The sequence below is a fragment of the Toxorhynchites rutilus genome, chromosome 1 (assembly GCF_029784135.1).
Source record: "Toxorhynchites rutilus septentrionalis strain SRP chromosome 1, ASM2978413v1, whole genome shotgun sequence".
Taxonomy (NCBI): Eukaryota; Metazoa; Arthropoda; class Insecta; order Diptera; family Culicidae; genus Toxorhynchites; species Toxorhynchites rutilus.
In genome coordinates, this window is record NC_073744.1 from 200,814,427 (window position 1) to 200,828,192 (window position 13,766).

Below are 13,766 nucleotides of genomic sequence, written 5' to 3' on the forward strand. Positions count from 1 at the left end.
CGGTCAATAGTTTAGGTATACATAATCACATCACTTACCACAGTGAATCCTGATTCATACCACTTCCCACTAACAATTATCCCTCCCATGATATTCGCTAGGGAACCACGCTATAGAGGCGACCCTTCTGGCCTTCGGGCGGCGAATGTCATACTAACATTCCTTCCCTTCCCCTGGTGACTGTAAGGACGTGGCCGGCGTCGTTATTGACCATTTAAAGCTCGAATCACCATAAATTGCACAACGAGAATGATTTGCTAGTCCCAAGCGTCATTCTGTGTGTTCTTTGTGCTATTTGGTAGGTTCAGGTCAATCACGGAGAGCAACTACGAATTGTACAGTCTACCCAAGCTCAAGCTCAAGCTCAAGCTCAATAGTGTCGTTTATTTTCCAGCATCAAGGGACGAAGCTTTTTGAGGATACTTCCTTTACTAGACTGTTCATTTTTTTTGGTTATGGAAAAATGTTGTTACTTACAATGCAAAAATGGGTGGCACCTTGGGGCCGCGTGATGCGTGGAGACGAACAATCATCCCCGTTGATCTTCACGTGATCAATTCCAGATTACTGTCGGCGCAATTATTTTAAACATTTTGTCTATCCGTTAACAGCATTTTTTTTTCTAACAGAGCATTTTTCATTGTTAACCATTTATTTTCCCTTCCAGCAACAACAACGAGGAGCAGCAGCACACCCAACAGCCCAATCAGCCCTCCTTCAACCTGGTCAAACTGTTCATCAAGCAGAAGAGCAGCTCGACGGAAACATGCATGAACGTATCGTCCGACCACTGGCCCAGCGATTCCACCAACAGCGCCTCCGGTGGAGATAACAATAATAGCAGCAGCAGTAGTAACGCTAACTTGAAGGAACGCTGTCGCAAAAAGAGCATGAATGACTCCGGCAAGTGTTCGAACATGGGCCGTCACGCGGAGGATGACTTCCAGTTCGACAGTCTGGATGTGCAAATCAATCACACCAACAATAATGAGGCGGATAACGATACGACAACAACAACAACAACCGCAGGGGACCGGACGGAGGAGCCACAGGAACAGCGAGCCAAGCTTAATGATTTCAACTCTCCGGCACACAAACGCAACTATAAGGCGTACAATTTGAACATCGCAAACAAAAATATGCCCGCGGTAAACCCGATTGTATATAATTTAATGAATAACACCTTCGGAGGCGACACCGCCGCCACCGGCGGAGAACTCAACTCCAGTAGTATTATCAACAATAACAATAACAACAGCTTTAAGGACACCAACTCAGACGCCAGCCGCACATCGGAAAACTTAACGCAAATATTCAACATTAATCAACTGAACGCAAGAACCAACGTTCCCATCGAGATGATCACGAGATCGATGCAGACATCGTTCATCGGACCGAAAGAGAAGGTACGTGTCATTCCACCCTCCTTTCTGGAACGGCTCAACAAGCTGGGCGACAAGCAGAAGGCACCGGTCTTTGTGGTGTACCCAAATTACGTCCTGCCGGATTTGGGTTTCATCCGTGACACGGATCATGATATTTCGCTCATTCTATCGCCACACTCCTTCAAGGAGAACTTGGGACAGACCCAACTGCAACAGCAACAGCCGCGCCCGGTTGATATCGAAAATATCAAAACAAAAAAATACAACAAGCATCTGGTGGATTGGAAGTCTCTCGTAACGTTGCTCCCCCAAGAATACCGGAAGCTGCTGCGAGACATTCCGGAAGCAAATGAATGTAGCTTCTCGGAGGATGCCGCGCTGCGGAGACCGCTGTTTTGCATGACTCCGCCGCTGAGACGTCGTCGGGGAGTTACGTGTGACTGTGCATACTTGATAAACAACCAAACCTACAACAGTTCCCACAGCTCTAGTCAACCACCCAGTTCGGGCTATCGTGGCTCCTCGACGATGCTTACCGATTCGGAAATGAACGAAAGTGGCGGTGCGATCAACAATAATCTATACGTGTACCAGTACGACAGTCCGGCGGAGGTTCCCTCGACGGAGCGGCCACCTTCGGGTCGGTCGGTCCCAAAGAGCATCCTTAGGAGGCCACCAACTAAACCCAAACGTAACAGCATGTTTGAGGAGAATCAAAACATCAGTCGGAATGTGGAGAAGAGGCGATCACTGCAGGAACCGTGCTACACCTTCAACGAGGAACATCTGATTCCTGAGGACGATGATTCGATCAACGAGCTGCCCGATGTCTGCCTGCGGCGGGTCAACAATTCGCCGAACATGTCCCAGCACCAAGCCCGTCTTCCGAATGCGCTGAAACTCGCCTCAGCCGATGATTACCATCGGCTAAACAAGCTGAACGAAATGAACGATGTCGAGTTGAACAAAGCCGTCAGCAGCAAACTGAACCGTGCTCAGCAGCATCAGCAACGGCTCGATGACGAGATGGAAGCACGCATCCACACCGAGCAATTCCTTTCCCACGTGCCGAAATCGGAACTGAAGCACTATGCGGAAATCGTTCAGATTCTCGAGGCTGATCAGGCCACCACTGGTCCGTCGGAGGATGCCTACGATCGTACCCGACTGCGACACGAGGTCAGTCGCGCCTTGTCACAGCGGAAAAATGTGTCCTTCAACGCGGTTCCAGCGGCAGGTGGCGGCGGAAGCGGCGTTATCAATACGACTCCCGTCAGACAGCAGCCACAGTCACAGCCTCATCCCCAGCTGCTCCGACCAACGGAAATCAGTTTCGTGACGCCTCCCAACTCGCCAAACGTGTCGGTCACGGTGGTTCAGAAACGTCCCCACAAGCCTACCCCTCCCGCGTCACTGCCGTCTCCGGTGGGCGAAAAACAGGACAAAATCCAATCGAATCGCTTCAAGCGATTGCAAATTCAGTGGGAACTGCTCAGTAAGGAAGGCCAACAACTCAGACAGGAGTTGCAGCAGCCACGAAGTGGGGGCAACACCCCGACGAGTGCCACAAAGTCGAGAATTCCCAGACCGGTCAGCTATCCAACTACGAGGTAAGACTAAACCTTATTTTAATCCAACGATTATCAAATGTAATCGTGGTTTATGTTCATTTCAGAGCAAACTCCGACCCAGCGGTAAGCAAGACACTGAGATCGCCCAGCCGTATCGTACCGCCGAAAAGGTACAGCGCTGCTGCAACAACAGCTTCCCCGAGCGTCGTGGCACCAATGCCAGCACCGCGGGCATCCAACAAGCCGTTGCATACCACACCGAAGAAGAGTGCCGCCGCCGCCGTCGGTACACCGAGGTGAGTAATGAAAATATAGTATTTTTTTTTTTGACGGGAATGCTGCGCGCGCCATTACCTCGAAACACAGCACAATGTTTCCTGAAAAGCACGATTGTTTTGGACCTTCACTACCAAAATATAAGTGTTGACTGTGTATCGGAGAAATTCTAGCAGTAAATTATTTGCACTTTCAACTTCATCGATTGTTGTTTCCTCCATGTCTCTTGTTCTCATCAGAGAAGATATATTAGAGATACTATATTCTGGTTTTCTTGTTTTTGAAATACTTTTTCTGTATTTGAGGGGCTCAGAAGGAAAGGGATGCATGGGACTTGATCGATTTCTTTTCATCAACTTTTTCTTTCGTTCATAACGTTTCAATTTGAGTTTACTATAGAAACCGATAGAAGAGGTTCTAACCTACAGTCCAAACTGTCAAATACAGTTGGGAATGTGTTTGAGCTAAGGGTTCTTCTTCTTCAATGGCACTAACGTTCCTAGAGGAACTTCGCCGTCTCAACGTAGTATTACTTGCGTCATTTTTATTAGTACTTAGTTAAGATTTCTATGCCAAATAACACGCCTTGAATGCATTCTGAGTGGCAAGCTCTAGAATACGCGTGATCACAGTGCAAGTCGGAGGAAATTTCTTTGACGAAAAATTCCCCCGACCAGAACGGGAATCGAACCCGAACACCCGGCATGTTAGTTATGACGCTAACCACTCGGCCACGGGTGCACTTGAGCTAAGGGTTAGACCAGTGATATATTCATGTGAAGAAATATGATGAGATTTATAGAAATCGCATCAACCGTTTTCACTAGCGTTAACTTATATAATGAATATATTCATATTTACGGTGAATTTATTCACCTGAAGTAGAACTGCATCCAACTTTAGTGATTTCTCACCAGTGAGAATTTCACAGGCGTTTACATATGCTGAATTTATTCAAGTTATATATACCTCGAATAAGTGTATCATATTTATTCTCACCCGTTTACATCTATTTACACGTGAATAAATCCATCTATAGCTATAGATCTCCCCAATGTAAACCCGCCATAAGTTATGACCAAAAGAGAGAGATGTAGAGAAATCGATGACACCCCTTTCATTTTGAGCCCCTTATTTGAGACTTTCTCTGTGTGATTTTTCCCCAGTTTTTTAAAGATATTTTTCTCGTTTTTGAGATATCTTTCTTTCGGTTTTGAAATATTTTTATCCTTTTTTTCTTTTTTATTTAATTATTTATTGATGTTGGCAATATTTTGTTTGGCGTTTTATCACGGCAGTGGAACTTCATACAAATCACTCGTCGAAAAGTGTCTCCTTTTTCACCGCTTGTTTACATCGACGAATATATTTTTTTCCACTATGTTTCGTGGGAGAGTGTATGCATACTGACAGATTTCTACTACGAGGTGTTTAATGAAGGATGAAAGGTGGGAATGTTTATGTTAATATATGATTTATCATACGATTTAATTGAATACATAAAAGTTGTCAACAAAACTGGAGTTAAGCACATTTTTAAATTTGAACAAATATTAATAAGAGATTCCCTGCATTTCTTAATGTTTATTGCGTGATTTGGTAACTGTATAAGTTGTTTGGAACGAAGGTTTAGTGTAATGATTTTATTTTGAGGATTATATTCACAAACATACAAGTATGATTAATATAAATTGCATGTATATGATGCGCCTGCAAACGTGGCGGCGATATACATACATCCTAGAAAATAATAAATCGTATAATTACCGTTTATATTACATCATATACCCCAATATACATGTATATGGCCTCCAATTTCATATGCATATGCCAGTTATATACATCATACAAGTAATGTGTCTTAGATGTATGTATATCGCCTCCAATTTTAGATTTTTGACGTATGACTACGTCTTACATTAGGTCTTACAAATAAAGTTAACGTCAATAACTATTTTTGCTACGAACTGATTTAAACGTTTTGTATACCAATCGAATTGGAAATTTTCTAAGATTTTTTTTTGATATGCTATACATTACAATCCCATAGTCTGTATATGGTTTAAATTGATGAAAAATGGAAAAAAATTTCCATACATTTGTTCTGTCCATTTGTGTGCTTTCCCGAACAGAGCTGTCAATAACGGGTAACTTATGCAGCCGCTAGAACAGAAACAACGAAGGGGGATAGCGAAAAGAGAAAATTTGCGAAGTAAACTCCAACCTTGCATAGCAAGTAAGCTGTCGCTAGCGTATCAGTATTGCATCTCCTCTGAGGAAAATTCTCAGAATATTTCTGTGCCCGAAACAACAAAGGTCGCTTATTTTACTCGTTTTGTGTTTAGTGTATCCTCTCGAGCTGTGAACGCTAGTGAATATTTCACTTGAAGTGCATCTGGCATTGCAATTAACACAACAATCCGAGTCATGGCAAAGCAGGCGAAAAAAGAGCAGAGTACAATTGATTATAGGTGATTTTTCATAAACGGTCATTCTCGCGATATTTCATTTTTAGCACTGCATCTGTTAGACGCGTGTTTGATGCTTGCTGAATGGCGATGCACTTCTTCTTCTTTTGAATTATAGACACTTGAAACTCAGAAAGTTCATTCGTCTTCTATGGCGATGCACGGAAGATGCCTCTCGTTAATATTCAGTGCAATGCGTGCATTGATATAAAGAAACGAATTGCGACATGTGACCAATTAGTGTATTGTTCTCGCAAAGGCAAAAAATGATCGTTGCTTCTCGAAATGAGTCTACAAAACTACGCAAGCCATTAAACCTTTTCAGGGTCCCCGGAACTTTTTACTAAAGAGTTATTTATTAAATTTCGACGTATTCGCAAATAATATTCGAAATGATAAACCATCAAATTTCATAAGAAAAAAGATTGCGTAGTCCTACGTACTAAGCGGTCGTGTCTCGGATACAACCCCTCGAATTTTTTACGATTTAATGTTTGCTAGGCAAGCCCCAAGGCAGTTTTAAATTGTTAAAATATGAATTAAATTTTTTACTGCATGTTATTTGATTACTTGAAACATGTAGTACTGAACTTTATTTAACCATTTCTATATAAATTTTGCAATATTACCACTAAAGCACAATAAACAATCAGGAATGAAGTATCCGAGTGCAACTCTTTCGTATCATATGTAAGAACTTTAATTGCCCTAGAATCATATTTCAGATAGCCGTACGAGATAGCTGCGGCTTGATAATGCAAACAACCGGAGTTCAAATCCCATCGGAGCAATTTTATAACCGTCGCCACCACCCAGCAAACATTAAGTCGTATGAATAGCTATAATTGGAGGCGATATACATATAACCAAGACATATTTGTATGATATATGATGCAGATAACTAGCATATACACACAAAAGTGGAGGCGATATACGTATATGCCATATTTTGTACGCATATAAAGCCGTATATAACGATATGCGATGCTTTTTGGACTGATATGCGATTTGATACGACAACGTTGCAACCACTCAATCCATCGATGACATGGAAAATCGTGTTTTTGCATTTTATGCGATTTTAGATATATATGATCGATATTTTGATTCATATTTTATGCGATTGTGATTTGATACGAAATTATATGTAACTTATCATGTGCAAAGTTATACGATTTAATGTTTGCTGGGCACTCATATCAAACATTTATATCCCTAAAAGTCAATTGATTAATTCCTATTTGTACAAACATAAATGTTTATAATAATAAATGTTGCATGTACAGTAAGTTACCTCTAATTCGACACTTAGTTAATTGGACAGACCTGTAATGGGGCACAAATAATTGGACATTTTCATCTCTCATTGGATATTTTGTAAACATCGAGTTTGGTACCCAAAGTATGGCCCCAGATTGAAAGTCGCCACCAGACGTCGACATTGTACCACTATCATCGTGAATGTCCAATTACAGGCCAATCACCTCTAATGCGACACTGAGTAGTGCCTCGGTATGTCGAGGATTAGAGGTAACTTACTGTATATGCTATTTGGGCGCATCATATACCACCCAAAATATTAGATATTCGATGCTCTATATACGAGAGTTATACGATTTAATGTTTGCTGGGTTGGCATACTTGGCAGCTTGGTTTGTCAAGTTCATAATCTCATGTTTACAGTTTTGAGTTAAGTGCAATTGAATGACTAAGTTGAACTAATTTATTTTTGTCACCATGTTTATCAGAACTCAAAAGCCCGGCAAACAGATAATCTTTCGTTCTTAAAAGTTAAAAATAAAAAAAGCAACTTTAACTTTCACTTTTCTTAAAACCGGAAATATTCTGACTTAAAAATAATTTTTAACGTAATATTCCAAACATACATGTATTTACAATAATCTATAATAATTATCATAATTATCAAGAACGTTTTCCACCATTCGTTTTTGTGTTGTCTGTAGTAAATCGTATATACGCATGACAATAGTCGTACTAGATGCATGTAGGAGTCGTATATTCATCCATCCAATCGTCGTGAATACTGTTGCAAGTGGAAAATAAATGTGTGTTTGTTGCTTATGATGCGAACATAAATAACAACATAATACAGTAATTTAAATTTAATACGACATACCGAGGCACCACTCAGTGTCGCTTTGGAGGCGATTTTGGCCCTTAATTGAACATTGGCGATGTGAGTGGTACAGTGTCGACGTCTGGTGGCAACTTTAATGTGGCGCCATAATTTGGGCCCCGAACTCGATGTTTACAAAAATGTCCAATTAAACGTGTCACATTACAGGTCTGTCCAATAATCTAAACGTCACATTAAATGTAACTTACTGTATATAAACAATATTTATTCCCAGCTGTTTTGAGGCATCTCGTACAAATTGACAATATCATTCAGTTGTCAGTGCAAGTCGGTTCAAGTTTTAGAGTGTAAAAAAAGTTCACTATTTACATAAAAGCAATCTCGAATCGGTCCCACTTTTTCGCTTGAAGTTACTATCCCCTGGTTTTATGGAGATAAATTGTTTTGTTATACATATAGGGTTGGGGGAAAAGAAATGTCGTATTTCTGATCGAAATTTGACGCTTTATTTAACATACTTAAAATTATCCAATTTAAGTCAAATGTGCGCCCTTTTTTTCGCAAACTTGTTGCCATTGAGAAGGCAACTTCATTATCCCCCCCCCCTTGTAAACCCTCACCCCCCTCCTTATTTGTAAAAAACTCAGACAGCCAGTTTTCACAAGCCTCTTTTGAGGCCAACTTAGTATCACCAAGAGCGTTTTGCATGGACCGGAAGAGATGATAATCACTTGGAGTCAGGTACGGACTATACGGTGGGTGCAATAGGACATCCCATCCGAGCTCCCGTAGCTTCTGGCGGGTCATCAAAGATGTGTGAGGCCGAGCGTTGTCCTGGTGGAAAATAACACCATTCCTGTTGATCATTTCTGGCCGCTTCTGGGCAATCGCCTGCTACAAACGGTCAAGCTGCTCACAGTAGAGAACCGAGTTGAGGGTCTGGCCATAGTTGAGCAGCTCATAGTGGATGATTCTCTTCCAATCCCACTAAACACATAGCAAAACCTTCCTGGCCGTCAATCCGGGCTTGGTGATGGTTTGAGCCGACTCACCGCGCTTCGAGCACGACTTTTTTCGCTTTAGGTTGTCGTACGTGATCCACTTCTCATCACCAGTCACCATCTTCTTCAAAAATGGGTCGAGTTTGCTCCGTTTCAGTAGTGCATCGCAGGCGTTGATTCAGTCTAAAAGATTGTTTGGGTCAACTCGTGTGGCACCCATATATCCTGCTTTTTTTGGAATCCAATCTTCTGCAAATGGTTCCAAACGGTTTTATGGTCTATACCCAGTTCCTGGCCAATCGTGCGAGTGGTTGATTTCAACGATTTTATCGGATTCCACGACGATTGGCCTACCAGTACGGGGTGTATCTTCGACAGCCACTACACCAGAACGAAATCGATCAAACCAACGCTGTGCTGTGCGAATCGTTACAGTATCGGGTCCATAAACTACACGAATTTTTCCGGCCGCCTTCGTTGTAGTTTTACCTCGCAGGTAGTAAAAACGTAAAATATGGCGAATTTCTTGCTTGGTGGACTCCATCTTTGAAGCGCTATAACATGAGCCTGAAAAGGACAATCACAACACTGTCAAAATGACACTTGTAGCACAGATTGTCGTCTTTAAAATGCCGTTAAGTATGACCCGATGCGATCAGTACAACACAAGATATGTTTAAGTGTTGCCATATATTGACGATATACGACATTTCTTTTTCCCCAACCCAATATTAGCGATATTATCTTCTCGTTTTTTCCTTGTGCCTTTTTGAAATACCTGGACTTTTTTGTATGTGATTTTTTTAAAATATTTTCCTCGTTGTTGAGAATATTTTTCATTTTTGAATATGCAATAATATCTGAAAAAAACCTAATTTAAAAATGATAAAATTTTATCATTTTTAAATTATGGTTTTCCAGACATATTTTCGTTTTTGATATTCTTACACTTCTCGTTTTGCATGAGACGTTATTTTATGTTTCATGTATAGATTTTTTTGACGTAGGATTACGTCTTTCGGGAACATATTGGGGTACAAATTGAAAGTCAAAAACGAGCACATCGTGAAAATTGTCCAATTTCAAACGCTTATTGCTCAGTAATTTCATGATGAATTAATGAAATTTTTGCGTCAATCAATTTCGGCACTCCATAACAATTTTTTATATTGAAGAAAATAATATTTGTCATGAACCTAACTATCGAACAAGTGAAAAATCTCAACCCCTCATCATAATGGAAATACCCACTTCTGATTGGACGAAATTGATGACGCATGCGGCGGATCCCTAACAGAGACATCAAAACCAAGCTGCCTGGGGGAAATCGGCATTGCAAATACATGAAAGTCGGGGGCATTTTTCTATTGCAAGTAAGGCGAGTGATACGATTAATTCTAGCAAATAAAATTTAAATTCGGAACTTCAATGTTGGTTGCTTCGTGAAATTTCATATCAATGACCGATCGTGTAATGTGAAAAATTTAGCACAAGTGTAAGTGTAAAATGGCATATGGTAGCATGTCTGTTTCGTTGTGTTCATTTTCACCCAAGGGAAGTCTATCCGGGGGAGGGGGGGGGGGGGGGGTTGGTAAATTGGAAAAGTGAAGAAATATTTAAAAAAGTTATTGCTCTACATATAGTATTAGGTGTTGTTAGTCCAATTTAGATCCGAATTGGGTTTTCCATTTCAAATATGTTTTCTCTATATTAAAGTAACATGTTTTTACTGATGAGAAAAATTATATAATTATCTTATATAACATTGGTGAGTTTTTTCTTCTTTATTTCATCATACATAACACAAAAGGCATCTCGTCTAGGATCACAGAGGGTGGTTTTCATCAAATCTCGTTCCACTTCGGTATCTTTTATCTGATACGCAAAATCCAACGAGTGTTTACCGTCCTTCTGTCATCATAACTCGGTAAACACTGGTGGAGTGAACAAACAATACCCAACAACCAAACAAAACGGCCCTTTTCAGGAGGCCACCATATCATTATCAAAGAGTTGAACGATGTAATTTTTCAAACATATCCAAAATCAACAGATAGTCTAACGGAATCCTACGTCAACTATGCGGTCGTGTCTCGGACACAACCCTTCTGTGACTTTTTTCTCGTAGGAGTAATTTTATTTTTATTGGATTTTATTTCATTATTATATCTTTGATTGGAGATATCTAGTTTGTCAGCTGGTTTTAAACAAAAATGGAAATTCGAAAAAAGAGGTACGCATATGTATGTTTCTCAGTAAAAATCATCATTTAGATCAATTTTACAGATCTGAACAATAACATACAAACTCTCTTGGAATATATTTGTTATTTTTATCAACCAAAATATTCTCTAGAAAAAAATTATATGGCAGAACAACGTTTGCCGAGTCCAGTTACGTAATAATAAGCGGGGTCAGAATAAACGGATTCTGCTGTATTTTCTTTAGTTTTTTGGCACAAACAATTCCTTCTTAGTTGTGTTTTAGATGTTCTTGAATTTTGGAAAATTCTCGTTTTTTGAAGAGTATCTCTTTTTTTTTGTTTGGTTTTCCTTATTTTAGGATTTTTTTCCTATTAAAGTTTAAATTTCTTTTTTTTTTTGAGTAAATTTCTCGCATTTTTCTTTTTTTATTTGGAACTGAATTTTTTGGTTTTTGGAGTTCTTTTGATTGAATATTTTTTTCTCTCGTTTTTTCAGAAGATATATTTTATCTTTTGTTTTTTTGAAGTTTATTCTTTCTCGCTTTTTACAGTTTTTTTTTCGTTCTTGGAAGACAAAAACTCTCGTCTTTTGGAGATTTATTTCTCCTTTTTAGGAGTTTATTTCTCACTTGAGTTTTGTCTTATAGGAGGTTTCTTACTTGTGTATTTTTATACATATTTCTCGACTTTTGATTTGTTTTCTTTGGTATTTCTGATGTATTTCTCTCGTTTTTAGCGATATTTTCCTTTTTTATTGGAGATATTTTCTTTGGTTTTGTGGAGGGAATATTTTTTCCACTTTTCGGAGATTTTTCTCGTCTTTTTAATTCTTTTCCCGTTTTTTCGAATATTTTTTTTTTGAATTTCTATGTTTCTTTTCTCTGAAGATATATTTTCTCTTTTATTGTAGATATTTTTTGTTGTTTCTTTGATTTTTTTCTTTTGTATTTTTGGAATATTTTCGCGTTTTTGAGTATTCTCACTTCAGATTTTTTTTTTTGCTTTTTTGAAAAACTATTTTCTCGTTTTTTGGAGATTTTGGAAAATTTTCCTGTAGTTTTTTTCTATCAATTGGGAAAATAAAATTTATCCTTTTTTGGAATCTTTTTTTTGTTTTTCTAAAAAAAAATCCCGTTATTTGAAGATTTTTTCGCTGACTTTTTTTTTGTTTTTCGGAAAAAAAAATCTTCGTTTTTTATTTCTTTTGTTTTCGTGTTTTGAAGTTTTCTTCACTTTAAAAGTTTTTGAAAAGTTTTTATGTCGTCTTTAGACATTTTGTTTTTTTTCTGGTTTTTTAAGATATGTTTTTCTTTTTTTACCAGACGTCACTTCACGGTGAAAACGAACTGAAATGTATATAACCTTGCATACAATTCATTTCGTTTTCACCATGAAGTGACGTTCGTGTTCGGGCCCATATTCCCTAGCTTTCCATAGGATTTTTGTTCCTTTAATTTTTGGAGCAAATTGTGTTTAACCTTTTGCAGATTCTTTTTCTCGTCTTGCGAATGTTTTGTTCTCATTATTTTTCTAGATTTTTTTCTTCGGTGATATATTCATTCGTTTCTTGGAAATATTTTTTTCTCGTTTGTTGGAAGTAATCCACTCTTTTTTATTGGAGATATTTTTGTTTTGTTGGCTTTTTCGTCGTTTCATTTTTTTTGGTCTTTCGATGCTTTTCTTTCGTTCATGGATATATTATTTGCAAGGATTTTTAGAGATATATTATGTTTGGTTTTTCCGAAAAAAAATTTCTCGCCTTTTTGGAGGAATTCTTTCTCGTTTTTTAAAGATACGCAGCATCATATCTTCTCTCGTTCATGGATATATTTTTGTTTTTTTTCTTGGAGAAATTGTTTAATTTATTTGAAGATTTTTTTTTCTCTCGAGATATTTTTGAATAATTTCTCGTCCTTTTGGAGTTATTTTTTTCTTTTTTGGAAAAATGTCGTTGTTTGAAGATTTTTTTTATTTATCTTTTTTTTCTTTGTAGATGGATGTTTCATGATTTTTAGAGATATTTTTCACCTTTTATTGGCGATGTTTTTCCTCATTTATTGGAGATGTTTTTTTTTCTTGTTTATTGTAAATGTTTTCTTTTTTTTTATGAAAATCTTTTGTATCGTTTCTCAAATATTTTTTTCTCGTTTTTTTAGATATGTTTGCTCTGTTTTTAGAGTTTTTTTCTCCTGTTTTTTTTTGTTTTCCCCTATTTTCTGAGCTTTTTTCTCGTTTTCTGAAATTTGTTTCTCGCTTTTTGGAAATGCTTTGTGATGCTTTTTTTTCGTTCATGGATATATTATGTGTTAGCATTTTTGGAGGAAAATTATTGCAACCGAAAAAAGAAAGAATAATTTATCATAAAAAAAATCGAAACATGGTGCTGTGCTTCGAGCTAATGGATGGGATTCGACACTTTTATGTTTGCACGGGGAATGTACACAAATTCATCTATTTCCTTCTTTCTTATATCCCCAGGCCGGCAACACGCACACGGTGAACTGATTGAATCTCGACGGATCGAAAACAATTTTTTAACCCTCTCTTTTTTCTTTTTTTTTTTGTTTTCTCCCACAACAATATTTCTTCGAAATCTTCTACCGCTGTCGTTTTGCTATCTTTAACCACACCATCGTCCCGATTTTGCGTTCATTCTTTCTAACCATCCCACGTTTTGCGCTCCCATCAACCAACCAATCAATCAACCAATCAACCAACCAATCAACCAACCAACCACGACGCTTATCATCGTCAATCACAACAA

At 38.4% G+C, this 13,766-nt stretch overlaps 1 protein-coding gene across 7 annotated transcripts in view; it reads left to right on the plus strand.

Moving 5' to 3' along the window:
* The window catches only part of LOC129762945 (uncharacterized), a 169,943-nt gene that overhangs the window by 143,039 nt on the left and 13,138 nt on the right, over positions 1–13,766 (plus strand). For all 7 annotated transcript variants that reach the window (XR_008740758.1, XR_008740756.1, XR_008740757.1 and 4 more), the window contains 3 exons: positions 668–2,995; positions 3,061–3,252; positions 13,481–13,498. Coding sequence is in view for 1 of the 7 variants with exons in the window: in XM_055761577.1 (XP_055617552.1) it covers positions 668–2,995; positions 3,061–3,252; positions 13,481–13,498 (2,538 nt within the window). In the remaining 6 variants the exon portion in view is untranslated. The remainder of the gene's footprint in view (positions 1–667; positions 2,996–3,060; positions 3,253–13,480; positions 13,499–13,766) is intronic.